Raw genomic sequence first — 18,058 nt, 5'->3', positions numbered from 1 at the left:
TGATGCTTTCATTTCTCTGATTATGGAATGGAGTTTGTCACTGCTTATCCAGAAGGGCCTCATGAATCTTTGAACACTTGTGAGGCTCTTGTCTACCCTTACAAAGTACCAGGAAAGGCCCTCCTGCTGCACTACTTTAATATTGATAGGTGTTTTTGTACTGAATAGACCAAATAGACTATATGTCTTAGGGCATCATTTCTATTAAACCTGAAGACAGATGCTGGTAACTGGAAATAGACATTGATTTGCTTTCTCTTGTACTATTCCAACTTTCTAATTTCTCCAGAGGAAAAAAAGAAAGCCCATGTAAAAATTATCCCCTCTAGCTTTCTAAGTAAGCAGTGAGATCAATTCTCATTCAGGAATTTGTTGGATAAATATTTGTTTGATTGTCAGGAAAAGTGGATTAATCTTAGATGAAAATTTGGCTGATGGAAACGGATCTATCAGTTGGGTTTAGTGATCACAGATACAGGAGTGCAGACCTGGTGCTGCCTGGATGTTGGGGCTTGGAAGCAAATGCAGAGGTAATACGACGCCAGATGGTGCCGGGTTTTGATGTACTCCCATGGAGCTCCAAGGATGTTTCTCCCGTATGCAGTGTTGGCTCAGCGCGATTGCTGTTTCTTCTTTTTGAGAGTGTTGAAGGACATCAGGTGCCTCCAGGGCTCAAGAAACCTGGGTGAGAGACTTCAGGGAAAGCTGGTTGTCACCATCATCATCGTCATTTTGCATTCTCCTGCCACTGCAGTTTGGAAAGTGAATTCATGACTTGGGGAAATCGGGAGGTGGAGAATGAAAGGGGGAAAAGGATTAAAAGGAGCCAGTGAGCCTTCGTTGGGGTCTCCAGTGGGGGTGGGGCTGTGGGTGTCTCGATTGTAGTACAGTCTGGTAATGGCAAAAAGGGGATCCTTCCTGTGTGCTCTTTTGTTCCTTTCCTAGACAAGGTGAGTGGGGAACACTCCTGTCTTTTCTTGACTGACAGTGTAATGGAGGTGTGGCGTGAAATTGGCTTTGGATGCCAGCTGTCTTTTGTACTCCTCTCAGAGGCTTCACAGGGAAAGCTGCTGACAGGCGGTCACTCGGGGGAGCCCTAGGGAGGACTTGGACACCCGGCTCCAAGTGGGAATAGCTGGCATGGCAAGTCTGAGTGGGACTGTGAGGTGGCGGGGGGCATGACCCCTCCTCACTCCAGCCACGGGCTGAGGAGCTGTGACCAATGAAGTCGAGCACCTCTGTTGAGACTCTCAGGAGCTGAAGCCCAGTAATGCCACCATAGGCTGCTGACCTACTTCCTGCAGCCTCCAGGCCCTTTTGTGTGGGCTGGACTGGCTCACTCCTGAGCAATTCTTCCCCAGGGTTTTCCAGGATTAGTCACTGCCAGATGGTGAGGACTCAGTGCCCTGCCTCATATAAGCAACTCTGGCGTCTTGAGGGATTTCGCTAGAGGCATGGAGCGTTGAGGCCCAAAGGGGCCTGAGGGGACAGCTAGTTCACCCTTATGTGGTGCAAACTGAGGAAACTGAGGCATGGAGAGAGTCAGTGGCACATTTCATCATGCCTTGGCAAACTTCTTCTGCATGCAAGGAGAAAATGTTGCTATATTTCGCAGCTTAAACAATGAACTGAAATGCCATTGGGTTGCCACTTTTGGGTAGGCCATTCTAGGACGTGGTGTAGTGAGAGACCAAAGGATTAGAATGTGAAGACATGGATGTTCCACTTGCCCTGGCTCCACTACTTGCTGGCTGCCTGAGCCATTCTGAGCCTCAACTTCTTCATTTGTAAATCAGGAATGTTCCTATCTGTCCTGCCCACCATTGTAAATCAGGAATGTTCCTATCTGTCCTGCCCACCTCACAGGATCCCCGTGGGGAATCAAAACAAAATAAGTGAATAGAAAGGTGCTTCCTTGGAAATGTTGTAAGGATCATTAAAGTATCCAAACATAGCTTTCTTTAGGTCAAAATACTGGTTGCAGGTTCTTCCTCTGCTCATGTCAGTTTGGCCATATTTCTAGGAAGCCTCTGACTTTCTAACACTGGGGTTGTGTTCTGGGGAACCTAAAGGGGAGGCTTGCTGAAGGTGAGAGAGGCTCAGGCAGGTGGAAGGAAGGCAAAGCAGGGTGAGGGTGAGACGGGGGCATGGAGGGCAAGGCCTGAAGGGGAAGACGGCAGGCTCTTTGGTGCAGCGAGTCTCCTCGGGCCACGCCGTGGAAACAAGTTGGACCCAGGAAACCGAAGGCGGATGCACTCACCTTGCTGTAATTGCAGAGGGGCCACACCTGTTCACATTGCCACTGAAATTATCTTTGTTCCTACTATTAGCTCTTTTAAAGGAGACTCATTGAAAAAAAATAACAGCATGGAAGAGATAAATGATCTAAAATCCCAAACCTTGCTGCTCTCCTTCATTGTCCAGACCAGTGCTGGGCCTCACCGTGGCTGGGAGTACAACGCAGACACTGCCTAAGCGGGAGTTCTGTCAAATGTCTGGTGTTCAGCCAAACCCCTTACTGTTCCTCCTTTGCCATTGTATTAGTTAGCTATTGCTGTGTAACAAATTATCCCCCAACTTGGCAGCTTAAAACTGCAAACATTTGTTATCTCATAGCTTCTGAGGGTTGGGAACCTGGGAATGGCTTGGGTGGGTGGTGTGTCACAGGGTGTCCTGTGAGGCTGCAGTCCAGATGTTGGCCAAGGCTGCAGGCATCTCAAGGCTCCACCAGGGCTGAAAGAGTCACTTCCAAGCTCACTGTCATGTTGCCAGTAGGCCTCAGGTCCTCATGAGCTGCTGTGCTGACAGCCTCAGTTCTTTGCTGGCTGAACAGAGGCTTCCCTCAGCTCCTTGCCATGTGGGCCTTTCCATGAGGCAGCTCACAACACAATAGCTGGCTTCCTCCAGAGTGAGTGATCGGAGACAGACAGACAGACAGAGACATAGAGACAGAGCACACAATCAAAACAGAAATCACAGTGCCTTTTATAACTTAGTCTCCAAAACTGCATTTTGCATAACTGCCAAAACTCCAAAACCTCCTCTTTACTGTGTTTGTTAAAAGCAAGTCATTGAATCCAGTCTACATTCAAGAAGAGGGAAATAGCCTCCACCTCTTGAAAAGAGGAGGACCAAAGACTTTGTAGGCATTTTTACAAAGCACCACAACCACCATTGCTGCCTGCCACCATTTCTGTCCTCGCCTCACCATTCTGTCTGGCTCCCAGTGCTGCTCCTCCTACCTTTGGCCCCAACTTCCCTCCTGGAGAATTTTCATGACTGCCACTTGACCAGACTCCGGGGCTGTGGGAGAAGCCTCCATCAGGACCTGACCCAGCCTTGTGGGCAAAGCTCAGTCACCTAGGACTGAAGAGCTTCAATCCAAGGTCAGCAAGAAAGGCACGGCTTCCAGTGGGATTTGATTCATCTCCGGGGGAAGCACAGAAACTGAGGCTGGCAGGGCCTAGCTTTGGCCCCAGAATCTACATCAGAAAATGATTCCTGCTATGAATGAATGGAGTTAGATAAAGACAGCATTCCTGAGATCATTGCGTACGGTGCTTCCAAGCTTGAGAGTGCTGGACAAAGCCTGCGGCAGAAGAAGCATTTTGTGAGGTCATCTGTGTGTAAGTTCTTGCCTCTGCACTGTTGAAGCCATCAGTGATTTGGAGAGGCGTGAGGGACCACTACTACTAATGACTGTGTTAGTTCTCATCACCACTGGCTCACCCAGGGCAACACGTTCTCTTCGGTTCTTATCTTCATCTGTCGCTTGATGGTGGTACCACCCTTCCTCTTTCTTGGATGTCATGAAGTGCCTCTCTCTAGATCCTTCTCCCTTTCTGACCACATTGTCTCCAGCTTTCACAGGGAACTCTCTTCTTGGTGCTCTTTAATGCTTTCAATTCCAGTGGTTACTCTTCCCTCTACCCCTAACTAGGTCCTTTTTATGTTGTGCTCTGTGGTCTCTTCCTGAATGTCTCACCAATTTCCAAGGCTTCATCCACTACCCAAACCTGATGATTTCTAAATTTATATCTCTAGCCTGGTCCTGTCTCCTGAACATAGACACACATTTTCACACTGATTCCTGGGCATCTTCATCTGCACAATTAATGGAATGTGGCCAGTTTGAATCCATTGTTATATTCTGCAAGTCGCATCTCTGCTAACAGTTTTATCATCTACTCTGTGGCCCAACCTAGGGATCTTTGTGCCATTTTTTACTTCTCCCTCTTCCTCACACATATATTCCAGCAGGTATCATGTCCTGTTGACCAATTCTACCTCTCAAATGTTTCCTACTTTCATCCCCACAATTATTAGATCTGCCCCGGACTAATGCCCCTCATTACAGTGTAAGCTCGAGAAGGGTAGAATTTTGTCTGTTTTGCATTGGTCAGCACCTATCACAGCACCTGGCACATTGCAAGTACTCAATACGAACTCATTGAATAGATGGATTTAGCGACTGGTCCCCCTTCCCCAGGCATCTCCGACACATCTTACTTCTGCCCTATCACCAGACTCATCTCTCTAAAGTATAGGTACAAGCACATCAGATTTTTGCTTAAAAACCTCCGAGGAGTCCCCACTGTTTACAGAATTAAATTCTGATCCTTATGCCTACATGAGAGGCTCTTCATAATCTTTCCTCATACCTTTCTAGCATCATCTCCTGCAATTCCTCTTTTCCCTGCTCTCCTTGAGCTACTCTGCTTTGTCTGAGTGGACCACACACCTTACATTTTCTGCTGTTCCCTTTCCCTGTAATGCTGTTTCCTTTTTTTTTTTTTTTAACTTAGAAAACTCCTATTTATCCTTTAAGGCCCAGCTTGAAAGCTACCTTCTCTCAGTGGCTTTCCCCGAGCCTCTCCAGCATTATTTATTGCTTTCTTATCTCTAAGAACTTCATTCATTCTCCTATTATGGCTCTTATCACATTGTATTACAGTCATTTAAAAGAGTCTCTCTCTCTATATATAATAGTTATCTACGTAACAAATTACTCCAAAACTCAGCAGGTTAAAACAACAAACACTTATTATCCCATGGTTTTTGTGGGTCAGGAATCTATGTGTGGTTTATCTGGGTGCCTCTAGCCCAAGGCCTCCCATGAGGTTGCAGTCAAGTTGTCAGCTGGGGCTGTGGTCTCATCTGAAGGCTCACTTGGGAGAGAATTCAATTCCAAGCCCACACATGTGGGTTCTGGCAGGATTCAGTTCCTCTTGGGCTGCTGCACTGAGGTCTTCCTTCATATGTTGCCACATGGACCTGTCTGTAGTGCATCTCACAATATAGCAGCTGGCTTCCCTTAGACCAAGTAAGTGAGAAAGCATAAGAGAGGATGCAGAAGATGAAAGTTGCAGTCTTTTTATAACCTAATATTATAAGTTACATCCCATCACTTCTGCCATATTCTACTAGTTCGAGGCAAGTCATTTACTGCAGCCCGCACTCAAGGGGGGAGAATGACACAAGGGTATGGTGTCTTTCATTGGTGGCCATGCCAGAGACTGCCTAGCACACCTACCAAACTGAGCTCCTCAAGGCAGGAGTTGTGTCTCATTCTTCTTTGAAACTTCAGCACCTTGTACAGTTCCTGGCAATGAACTGGTGCTCAGTGAATTTGGCCAAATTAAGTGGAATTATTTTTCTACAAGAATCTGATCACAATTGGGTAGATTGCAAAGTCCACGAGAACCCTCAAAATTAGACTAAAATGATTTAGAAACATAAAACAAAGTGTCTAAGTGTCATGAGTATGTCAGTCCTCTACTTCTAGGTACTTCTATGATTGCTTCCCAGGCTCACATAGAAAAGGATAGGAAAGCAGGAAAATATATTTTTTCCTTTTGATTTAACACAACTCTGTGGAATATTTTTAGGGAGAAAAAATGAGAATGCTGCTTCAAAGGTCCTCAGGCAATTAAAGAACTTAGACCACTCATTAATTCATCTTCTAATTCATGGATGATCAGCAGTTGGAGGATCATGGGGAATCAAGTGTTGACTAATCACTGCTGTTTTCCACCAGCTATCCATCAATTACAGACATAATGAAATTCTCCTGGATGTACTCAGGACAGTAGGAAGTACAGGGATTACAGGGTCTCCAATCTAAGCAATGGTTTCTTTTTCAGGCTCATTTTCCTAAAGAAAACACAGAGCCTTTAGCCAGGGCCCATGGTTGGATGCTCCTGAGGTCCAGAGAGGTCTGGAATGCACAGCCAACGTCAGGGCTTTGCATCTAAAATCGATGTCGGGCTCTGAACAATGATTCAGCCTGGCCTTCACACACTGTTATGGGGCAAGAATCACTTTGGGCAGCTGGTTGCCTGCAATCTACAATTCCAGAGAAGCATTTAAAAGGAAAGTCATCCTGAATTGCTCATACTGATGACCCTTTTCTCTTAGTCACTTCCTGCCTGGCAATATCTGCTGCTGTCACACAGCAGCTCAACCTAGCTCAACCCAGATCTCATATTCCTCATCAATGGAACCTTACCCAAGGCCTCTGTCTACCTTCCGTTTATGACAGCTCATCTGTATAGGCCCAATTTATTGCATGGGGGTGGGTGGTATGGTTGATGAAAAGTCCTTTAGATTTCTAGATTTCTTTTGCTTTCTGTCTTGGCCATCTTTTGTTGTGTTGACATTGGACTCGGACTGGGCTGGTCAATATGGGAAAGTTGACATGAATTCTAGAAGGACTTACCGGCTATTTTAATTTCTTTCTTAGTTTTTTTTTTTTTTTTTTTTTCTTTTTTAACTTCGAGTTTTAGCTGGCAAACTTTAGAAGGCTTGTTTATCCTCCTAAGCAGATGGGCAATTGGGGATCAGTAGTATCTCTAAAAATACCATTTGTGGGTGGCATAGACAAAGCCACAGCTACATGGATAGCAGATTCTAATGCTTTAACTTAATATATTGAAAAACGAATGCCCAGAGAAGTCAAGTGACTTGTCCAAAGGACTCAGGTGCTGTAATATATCTCAAAGTGCAGCAGTTGTAACTTGAGGGCAGGGGTGAATTTTCTCACTGCTATATCCCCAGTACCTAGAAGAGTGCCTGCCATATTTATATATTCAACAAATACTGTCAAAGGAATGAATAAATGAATAAATTATTTTTTATCCTCAGCTGCAGTGACTAATTAGGGGCTTTGGGGTCATTACTATGACTCTCAACATATTCCTAGTGCTGTGCATTGGCCCCAAGTCGAGTCGAGTAAGTTGTATAAATCCAGGTCAAGGATTCCTTATCCCATTATTTCACTTTAAGAAGACCAACCATGATGCATGCCCTCAGGCTTATAGACAGGTGTAGATCTACTTCCTGGGGACTCTACCTTGGACCACACTTGACCATGAAAACTTGGGGAATTTCTGGGACCATTTGAGAATGGCACCATGAGCCCTTGGCTGTTTAGCCCATTAAAGTGCCCGTAATGCTCTTGCATGAATGTGCTTTGTATGGTTATTTATAAGAATGACTGGTGCAGTAGCCCCTGGGGCTTGCATCCCATGTGTTTCCTGGGTGCCACAGACCTTGGCAGCTGGAGGAGAGGATAAACAAACCTCTAAGAGGAGTGGAACTGGATGCACAGGAAGGTGTTTTGCCCAAGAAAGGGCAGCCACAGCTCACACTATCATTTATTTTTAATGCATTTTTGTTTGTTTGGTATTTGTCCTTTCCATTCTCTTTCTTTTCTTTGTCGTCTTTGAAGTGAAATAAAAATGGTGAGAGAAAAAGGGCGCCTTTCACATGCCTCTGGAGTGCCATTGTGATCATTGATTTGCAGGTGTCTTCAGCGTTAGAAGTAACATCTGGGGGCAGATAGAGATGAACCTTCAGACCTTTGCAGAAGGTTTACAAAGCAGGGCTTGAGAAATAATTTTGTGAAGCAGCAGTGCCCAGTTATCCTACTTGCCATAGTATGTACATAAAGAAGTTGAACTCTTGATTGTTCAGAATTGGTCCATCCCTTTCCCCTTTACAGATTCAATAAATGACTGAGCCTCCTTCCCTCCACCTGCCAAGCTGAGTCTCAAAGTGGAGGAGCATGAAGAGAGGGGGAGGGAATGGGGCAGAGAGAGAGACAGAAGAGAGAAAGGAAAGAGAGAAGAGAGGAGAGAGAGAATGAAAATGAATGGATCTGATTGAATGAGATAGCTTCCCAAAGAGAACTAGTAATAATTTTTCTTCTCAAATTACCCTGTAGCATGATGATTCAGATATGACTATACTTTGCATGAATGCTTTAGCTAAACTTCACATATACATTTGCAATTTGTAAATACCAGGAATTTTATATGTGTTTGAGAATAAAGAGAAATATTCGAAATTTGAGCCAAATTATTTTCTAATGAATGCCCATGGAGACTTGTTCTTGGTGCTGTTTTGGGTTGGAATTGATTCTATGTATTTTATATAATACAATTTCTATAAACCAAGCATCAGAACCAGAACAAGGAGCACAATTTGAGTTTTGCATTTACTTGCCTGAGAACCATGGATATTTAAGTTCTCTTTGCCTGAGAAATTAGCTTTTAAGAGATCAACATTGATAAATAAGGTAATAAAGTATAATTAGATGTTTATAATTTCACATTGAATAAATAATAGACCATGCTGATTTCAAAGTTATTTGTATTTATTTTATTTATGTTTTCAACGCATACCTAGGAAGATAATTTTTTTTCCTGGAGCTCTAATTCAATCAGCAATGTGGCTTAGCCTAGTCCAAATTAAATACCAGCGATAATACAATAAAAACTCTTTTAATAAGGATCATAATGTAAGAGACACATGTCATAGCAGTTTGTGTACTTCTTTTGCCCAGGGTTTGTTGAAAATGAACTGTGTTTCTCTCAATGTACTGAATATCTGTAGAGGAGGTTGACTGGTAGGTGACTCAGGTTAACTTTTAAGTTGCAATCATAATATGAGCTTAATCCACAAGGTATATTTAGATATTTTCTCCCCTAAAAGGCTGGAAATACCCTTGTGTTGGGGCAGTTGTGTATTAACATGCATAGAAATTGGCAGCTGTGAATATGAAACTAACACTGGTTTTGCCTGGATATTTATCTGTGTGCTTTCTCACTCAAATACCACAAAATCTCATTTGCTGTCCTTTGAACATTTTCAGCATCTGTGCCCATGTTTCTATAAAGACATGAGATGTGTCCTTCCAGTGCCAAGGCTGCTGTCACTGCTTTCAGATGCCTGCCTTTCCTTTTTTACTGAGCTCAGTAGGCTGTAGTGTCAGAAACACCGGGTACTCCCAGCCTCATGGATTATCATCTGTCTGAGAAGTTTCCCATACCCCATTGGTTTCCCTTTGCCTCCATCTGCTGAAATAGCACCCTGAAGCCAAATGCTGATCTCCCAAAAGCCCACTCCAGCAGTTAGATCTCCCATACATAGTGGCCATGGGTGACTTACCCAGTGTCAACCTCTAGGGAGGATCGAGCTCAGTTCTGGAAGGGTTAGGGCTGAATCAGGAATGGCTCTTCACACCAAGTTCACCACTGACCCAGCTAAACAAGCTAGCAGGAGATTTACTGAATGCTCCTGATAGAATAAATTTAGAGGAACACCCGGGAAGGACTTGGTTTTTAATGATCCGGCTGGGCTGAATCATGCACACTGCACCATTTTCTAAATTCATTTTGGTAATTGGAATCTTAGAAATGCTCTGTTGAATCATGGCACCCGGGGGGCCTAGGAAGGGTTGTCGTCCCTCCATGACACTGGGCTATTTAAACAGCAATGTGGGTATTTCTTGCTTTAAAGAAAACTGGGGATATGAAAAATCTACATTTCCAAGCAAGTATTAAAAGTAATTGCTGTTGTTTCCATTAAAAACAACTGCAATTACTTTTGCACCAGCCTAATACCCTAGAGAATGAGGGTTAACTTTACATAAGAGATTAAGATAGGAATCCTCAAGTATCGAGTGACCGTAAGTATTATAAATTATAGTCATGTGCCTTATAGCCATGTGCCGCTTTTTTTCTTTCACCTTTGAATTGGAAAGACTGTATTTGTTATTCTTTTACTTTCAAGGTGTTTAGGAATTAGTTCTGGGCAAAAGTAAGGAGTTCTATCAGTGAACCTTAGAAACGAGCTGTTATTACTTTCCTTAGACACTTCCTTTTGTCTAACAGTGTGTATTGTTGAAGTAATTTTTGTAGCAGGTAAGAAGTCTCATTCTTGCAGTTTTATCTGGCAAATGATTTCTGCAGTTTTTGGAGAAAGGCCCGGGAGCAAATCTGTTATTGTGGTCCAGACAGGAGCATTTGGTTCTGGGCACAGTTTTTGCACCTGCTGATGACTTAACTTTTTGTGTCTCACCCTCTCTGGCTGAGAAATTACAATAGTATTTCCCTCCCCTACTTTCCTCTTGCGCTGGAGTGATGTCCTGAGTGTGGAGGGAAGGAGTTCTGCAGCCGCCGCTGAGGCCCGTCTTAGTCCTGGAGTTCTGCAGCCACCGCTGAGGCCCGTCTTAGTCCTGCATTTTATCGGGGGCTTGAGGCTGTGTGAGCTTAGCTCCCTTCCTTCGGGTTTGAAGATCTTCAGGAGGCTGATGACTTTCTCAAGATGGGAACACAGAGAACACCATGAGATTGTTTCAGAAACTTCCAACAGGCATTTCCCAAACCCACTTGCTACCATCCATTGTCCAAAGCTATCCCAGAAAATGTCTTCATAGCTCAGCACAGGAGTCTTAGAGAACTTAGACACAGAGCTGGCTCTCAGTAAATATTGGTGGAATGTCGCTAAATGCTTGCAGCACACACCACCTCCGGCCCCTCCTCACAGAGACAGCTCAGATGCACAGTTGGCTGCTGAGTTCTGTCATGCTCTGGAATGTGCTGACTTTCCTTCCTCGGGGAGATGGCATGACTGAAGGGTGTTATTGTTAGTAGGGTAGCTTTTGCCCTGATCTGTCAACATTTCCTCACTCGGGCTCTTTATTGAGCAACGACAAACTAGAGAACCTGTGGCAATAAACACAGCTGACCGCCTTCTCCTTCTTGAAACCTCTTCTTTTGGTTACTGTGACCCCATACTCACCCAATTTGCTTCTTACCTCTTGCCATGCTTCTCTCTTTCCTTTGCTGGTTCTTTCTTTTGATCTCGGAGGACTTGAGCTCCTCCAAGCTCAGTCGTAGACCCTTTTCTCTATTCTCCTTTCTTCTCTCCTCTTCGTTTCTTCCCCTAGATACTTGCTCATTCCCTTTTCCCTAGATAATTTCATTAATTCTCATGGTTTCACTTATCACCTATTTAGCAGAAACTTCTGAATTTCAACCTATACATTCAACTATCCACTCAACATTTCCACCAGAAGTCTCATAGTCTCAGTTTTAGCATGCTCAACACAGAAGGAATCCTCTTCTCCTATGTGGTCCCTGCAATCCTTCTACAGTCTTCCTCATCTAAGTTTCACTGTATTCTACAATCTACCTAGTTTCTTGGGTCAGAAACTTGGGAATATTTCTCATCACTTTCCCATATTCCCAACATTCAAACAATAGTCAAGTCCTGTCAAGTATTTCTTTAACATTTCTCAAATTTCCACCTTAGTTGAATCATTCTTGTATCTCTCCTGGTAGCTGCATTAGCCTCCTAACTAGTTTCCTGGCAACAATTCTTACATTCCTGTACCCTCCCACCCCTCAACAATTCTTTCCTTAGAGAGCAGCACCTTCATCCTTCCTTCCTCCCTTCCTCTCCCCTCCCCTTCCCCTCCCCTTCCCCCTTCCCTTTCCCATTCCTTCTCCCCTCCCCTTGCCCTCCCCTCCCCTTCCTCTCTCCTTCCCATCCCCTTCCCCTCTCCTCCCCTTCCCCTCCCTCCCTCCTTCCCGCCTTCCCTCCTTCCCTTCCTTCCCTTCTTTCCTTTCCTTCCCTTCTGTGCCTTCCGTCCCTTTCATCCCTTCCATCCATTCCCTTCCCCTTCCCTTCCTTTCCTTTCCCTTCCCTTTCCTTCCTTCCCTCTTTCTTTCCTTCCTTCCTTCCTTCTTTCCTTTTCTTCCCTCCTTCCTTCCTTCCTTCCTTCTTTCCTTTTCTTCCTTCCTTCCCTCCTTCCTCTCTCTCCTTTTTTCCCCTGTCTTCCACCTTCCTTTATTTTTGATAATTTAAATTTTTATTTGTTTTCCTTATTTTCAAGTATTTATTTTAACATAATTATAGCTTCATAGGAAGTTACAAAATATATTACAGAATGGTCCTTGAGCTCTTCATTCAGTGTTCTCCAAGGGCAACATCTTATGTAATTATAGCACAATATCAAAACCAGGCAATTGACATTAATGTAATCATAGACTTTATTCAGATGTGATTGGTTTTACATGCACACATACATATGTGTATGTGTATGTATAGTTCTATGCAATCTTATCACATATGTAACCATCACTACAATCAAGATATAGAACCACTTCATCCCAACAGCCCTCACACTAAAGAATGCTCCTTTAAAAACAAAATGTGATCCACTCACGCCTTGCTTAACAGCCTTTAATGACTTAAAAGCCCCAGATTCTTAAATAAGGGCTGCAGATACCTGTAATCTGCCTCCAGCTACCTCTGCAGCCACCTCTTACCCCTTTCCTTTTGCTCACCAAGCCTCTGCTCACTGGCCTTTCTCTTCCTTGTAATTTGCTAAGCTGCTTCACTGCTCAAAGCCTCCACCCATGCTGTTCCCCTTACTGGGAATCATCCTCTTCCCACCTAGCTAACTTCTCATCCAACACATATCAGCTTAAAGATCTTTCTCAGGGAAGGTTTCCTTGACATCTCAGTCCAGGTTAGGTTTTTCTATTGTTTGTTTTTACGGCCAATTATGATTTTCCTTCATGGCATTAATTATACAATTGTAGTTGATAGTTACGTGTGTAGCTGATTCGTCTGAGGCCTCTTTGGCTAGGCTGGAAGGGCTCGAGATGTCTTGCTCATCCCCACTGTGTCTTTTCTGTCCAGTGCAATGGCTGGCCTTGTAGGTGCTCAATAAATACTTGGTAAGTTAATGAATAGTTATCCTAAGCTGGCTGGGTGTGGCTGGGGTGTGGCACAGAACTGGGCAAAGTCAACTTGTCTATATGAGCATCAGCTCCATGACCTCAATGTTCATGCTCTCAGTGGTGCCCTGTCAGAGAAACTGGGCATCTGTGGTCATACCACATGGAGTCCCAAACAGGTATTTCCTGCCCTGTACCCATTCCAGTGTTCTCTCTGAGAGATTGGAATAGGAAGTAACCCTGGCTAATGTTCCTCTTAGACAAATTTTTGAGATGCTTTCAAGAATATCAGCTGGCTGTTCACTGAGGCTTTTAATGTAAGTCTTCTTTCTCTTTGGGGCCACTGTCATGGTGCCATCTTGATAGGGTTATTAGTTCAGAGCTGTGGGAGTCTCTAAGTTAGATGGTACCTGATAAGTCCTTGAAAAGCTTTTAGATCAGGCCTCTCCTTGCTGCTTCTGCCAGTATTCACTAAGTGTCCCCTCCCTACCACCAACAAGTCATGTCCACACCCCTTGCACTCTCCAAGATAACTCAGCGTGGTTTCTATTTGTGGAGCTCAAAATGTGAAGGATTCTTATGTTGGCCGAATAGACGGTATTTCATCCAAAGGGCCATGATATGAACAGTTCTCTGAAGATTTGAAAGGGAGGAATTGGGGGCTTCTGCTAAGATGTGGCTTTGCCAAGGGGCGGTGGTGCCATGAGGGATCCTGTCTGTGGAAGACACTAGGTTGGCAGCGCTAACCATGATTGGTGTCCCCTGTCTCTAGCATCCTTCTTTAAAGCATATAATCCTTCAAATGAAAGAGGCAACACAAGGCACTATATAATGGGTTTGGCAGAATTGGAAGCTCTGGAGAACGATGAATGCTTGGCAATGGGCAAAGCGTCAATTTTTTTTTTTTTTTTTTGTGACAGAGTCAGTAGTGGGCTTTGCCCTGGGTGCTCTGGGCAGATTCTGATCTGGTTCACAGATCTGGGAGACCTGGGAATGTTATCCAAGTTTTCCTTCCATGCCAGATAGAAGGCCAAGGGTCTTTGCATTCTACAGTTCATGGCCATCCTCTCCCTGCAAGCATCTCTCTTTTAGGTGACCTAGGTCTGAGGACTGAGTCCAGTTCTGCAGGCCAAGTCTTGGACATGGCTCACTGGGGCTGTGCTCGAAGGTCACAGCTTATTGTCCCTCCTTTCGTCTTGTGATTGGGTTGGCTTCCATGAAACTTGGGATGGAGAAAAGAGTTAGAACCGGCGACCAGTCCTTTTAGGATAGACCTGGCCATTTGCTCTGATGCTACATTTCTTTGCCGTCCCTGCCAGGCCACTTCCTTCTGTAGTCCCTGGTACTGTTCAGGGTGCGGACTTGTGCTAGTCTCATGGGTGTGGGCATGGCATGGGTACTTTAGGTAACAGTGCAATGCCTCATCCTACTCCTGAGCACTGACCCTGGGAACCTCATACAATCCTTCTGATATCCTCCCTTGCACCCCAAGGCAGTGTAAATAACTGGTTGGATCAGAAGGCCCAGTTCCAAACAGTTCTTACCTGTTGTGCTGCCACAGCTGACGCTGGGGCTTGGAGGGTCCCACAGGTGTCCCTCATAGTGCTACCCCAGGCTGCGTGCTCTGGAGTTTCTTCTCTCGTTCTCTCTGGTAACGGCTTTCTGTCCTCATCAACTGGTTACACCTACTGGGGAACATGATCTTAGTGCAAGCAGAATTGGATATGCTTATATCTCTGTTTTGCCCTTGATCTGAATAACGGGGTGGTGAAGAATGTGGGTAAGGCCCTGTCTGGGCCCCCATTTTTTTCCCTATGCCATGCTACCCTGCCCTGCTTGCACACTGGGCATCGATGTGTTTCCAGTTAGTGGTGTTGAGGGGTGGCAGTTCAGACTTTGGCCCTAACTCTGCTGTTTCTGGCTTCCTCCAGGTCACCCAACCTGCCTGCAGTTCACCCTGAACATGACTGAGGCTGTCAAGACCTACAAGTGGCAGTGCATAGAGTGCAAATCCTGTATCCTCTGTGGGACCTCAGAGAATGATGTGAGTTTGGGGCTTTCCCTGTGGGAGGGAGAAATCCACAGAGCTGGGGTCCTTTGAGGGGTGAAGAGGAAGGAAGGACTCTTGTCCTGGGGCCTGTTACCCTGGCACTTGGGAGCAACCTGGCCATTAGCAATTGAGGGCTCAGAGACTGGCAGTGGGGAACACTGCTTATGGCAGGGATGTATTTGACTGTTTCCACCACATTCCACAGTATATGATCTCATTTGGTCTAAATGTTAAATATAATAAGTGCAAACTTTTCAAGAACACTTTTTATTATGGGCAATTTCAAACATATACAAAAGCAGAGAGATTAATGGAATTGATGTACGCCTATCACCAGCTTTGACAAAGATCAGTACACATCCAAACTTGTTTCATAAATACCATGACCTCCCTCTCCACAATCTCGGTCATAATATCGTTTTACCTGTAACTATTTCATATGTATCTCAAAAGGGTAAGGACTTACTTTTATACCTAAATAACCAAAATATTAACATAGCTAAAAAATCAATAATTCCTTAGCATAATCAAACATCCAGTCAACAGTTCTATTTCCTCAATCATCTCATAAATGTTTCTATTACAGCCTGTTTATTTGAATTGGGATTCAAATAAAGCCCATACATTGCAATTAGTTGATATGTCTCTGAAGTTTATTTAAATATTTGTAGGTGCATATAAACATATATATAACTTCTTTAAATAACACATAGACTTTTCCCTCCATCTTATTCTCTTTATTCCTCCCTTAAATTCTTTGTTGAAGAAATCAGATCATTTGTTCAAGTTCTCATGACTGTATTTGACTGAGTGTATCCCTGTGCTGTTTGACATTTTCCTCTGTCTCTTGAATTTCTTGTCAATTGTTAGTTAGGGTTAGAGGCTTGATTCAGGTTGCATTTCTGCCTCTCTTTCTGTGTCTGTCTTTATCTCTCTCTCTGTCCTCTCATCAACTGTGTCTCCATCTATCTGTCTCTCTCTCTTTTGGCAAGACTACTTCAGAGATGGTGGTGTATACTTTCATCAGGAGGTATCTAATGCCTGATGTTTCTCTTTTTGTAAAGGTAGCATCTATTGATGACCCTTGACTAGATTAACTATTCTGTTAGGGGTTGCAAAATAGTGATATTCTTATTGGATAATTTCTTTTTTGGTTAATGGTTGGAGTAATTCCAGGAAGAGAAACTTTCCTAGTCTTTCATTTGGTTACCTTCAGGTGTAGATCATATAGAAATGGCAGGAAAAATGCTTGGTTCTTTCCCTTTGTCAGTTTTAAAAAAACAGTGTGGTTAAAATATCTATTTATGATTAAAAAAATTAAAAAATAGTAATTGTGGGATATCTTCTTAAGATGATAAAGTATTTGTACCTTAGAACTAAAACCAGTATCTTATTTAATGAGGAAAACACTAGGCACAATTCCACTAAGATTAGGAACCAGGGTAGGGTGCTCACTATCTCTATAACTAGGATTCGATACTATTCTGGAGACATTAGCTAATGCAATTGGACAGGAGAATTTAATTAGAGATGTAGGAATGGATAACAAAGTAATAAAACTCTATTTTTATATTACATGATAGTATATCTGGAAAACCTTAGAGAATCAATGATAAGCTAACTCAAACATAAAAGGTAACAGATTATAAAACTAACACACAATAATTAATAACCTTCTCACATACAAACAATAACCAGTTAGAGAACATAATTCCATTTCTAATGGCAGCAAAGAAGAAATATTAAGGGATATATTTAACAACAGATGTGCAAAACCTATATAGAGAAAACTTTTAAACACTTTTGAAAAGACACAAAGAACAAATGGAAGGGCATCTTATGATCTTGGGTAGAATGACTTGACATTATAAAGATGTCAGTTTTCCTGAGTTAATTTATAAATTTATTTGAAGTCCAATAAAAATATCAATGAACTTTTTTATAGAGTTAGACAAATCGATACTTAAGTTCATATGAAGAAACAAACATGCAAAAATAGCCAAGAAAATACTGATAAACAAACTATGATGGAAACTAGCCCTACCAGATATTAAAACATACTGTAAAGCCTCTATAGATAAAACAGTGTGGTACTGATGCATGAAGAGACAAATAGACCAGTTGGGATAGAATAGAAAGCCCATAAATAGATCCAACAACATATGGAAATACAGTATAGGGTAAAAATCACATCTAAAATTACTGGGTCAGAGATAGACTTTTAAATGAATGGTGCTGGAACAACGGGGTAGCCATTTGAGAAAACACAAAATTAGATTTATATCTTATGCCATACATAAAAACAATCACCAGATACATTGGGGATCTATATGTACAAAGTAAAACCACGTGAGTACTAGAAGAAAGCACAAATAAATTCCTCTTTAATCTAAATACAGGAAAAGGTTTTCAGACTGTGACTCAAAATCCAGAAGCAATTAAATAAAATGTTGGTACATTTGCCTACATAAAAATTTTGCATAGTCAAAAACATGATAAAGTCAAAAGACAACTGACAAACTGGGAGGCAATTTTGGCAGCATGTACCACAGTTTAAGGGCTAATTCCCTATATAAAAAGAAGTGTTAAAAATTGAAGACAAAGGACCAGAAACCTGATAGGAAATGAGAAAAATGCATGAAAGACAATCCACAAAAGATATAAAAATGACCCTTAAAGATGCAAAAAAAAAGTTCAAATGCACTCACAAAGAAACTCAAGGCTGAGATATCATTTCTTACCTATCAGATGGGCAAAAGTTTAAAAGTATGACAATATATTCTGTTGATGAAGCTATGGGAAAAATGGTGCCTTCATACATTGTTGGTGGGAATATGAATTAGTATAACCCTGTGGAAGGAAATTTGACAATACCTAACAGAGCTAACATGCACTTAACTTTTGACTAAGCATTCTCACCTATAGGAATCTACCTTGAAGATATACCCCCAACATGATGGAAATACATATGCATAAA

At 42.9% G+C, this 18,058-nt stretch overlaps 1 protein-coding gene across 2 annotated transcripts in view; it reads left to right on the top strand.

Moving 5' to 3' along the window:
* The window catches only part of DPF3 (double PHD fingers 3), a 286,943-nt gene that overhangs the window by 251,779 nt on the left and 17,106 nt on the right, over positions 1-18,058 (top strand). For both annotated transcript variants that reach the window (XM_045396660.3, XM_065549017.2), the window contains one exon: positions 14,963-15,075. In XM_045396660.3, coding sequence (XP_045252595.1) covers positions 14,963-15,075 — 113 coding nt within the window. The remainder of the gene's footprint in view (positions 1-14,962; positions 15,076-18,058) is intronic.

Source organism: Macaca fascicularis, chromosome 7 (genome assembly GCF_037993035.2).
Source record: "Macaca fascicularis isolate 582-1 chromosome 7, T2T-MFA8v1.1".
Classification (NCBI taxonomy): Eukaryota; Metazoa; Chordata; class Mammalia; order Primates; family Cercopithecidae; genus Macaca; species Macaca fascicularis.
The sequence above is the reverse complement of the archived record's forward strand: the minus strand, read 5'-3'. Positions and strand labels throughout refer to the sequence as shown.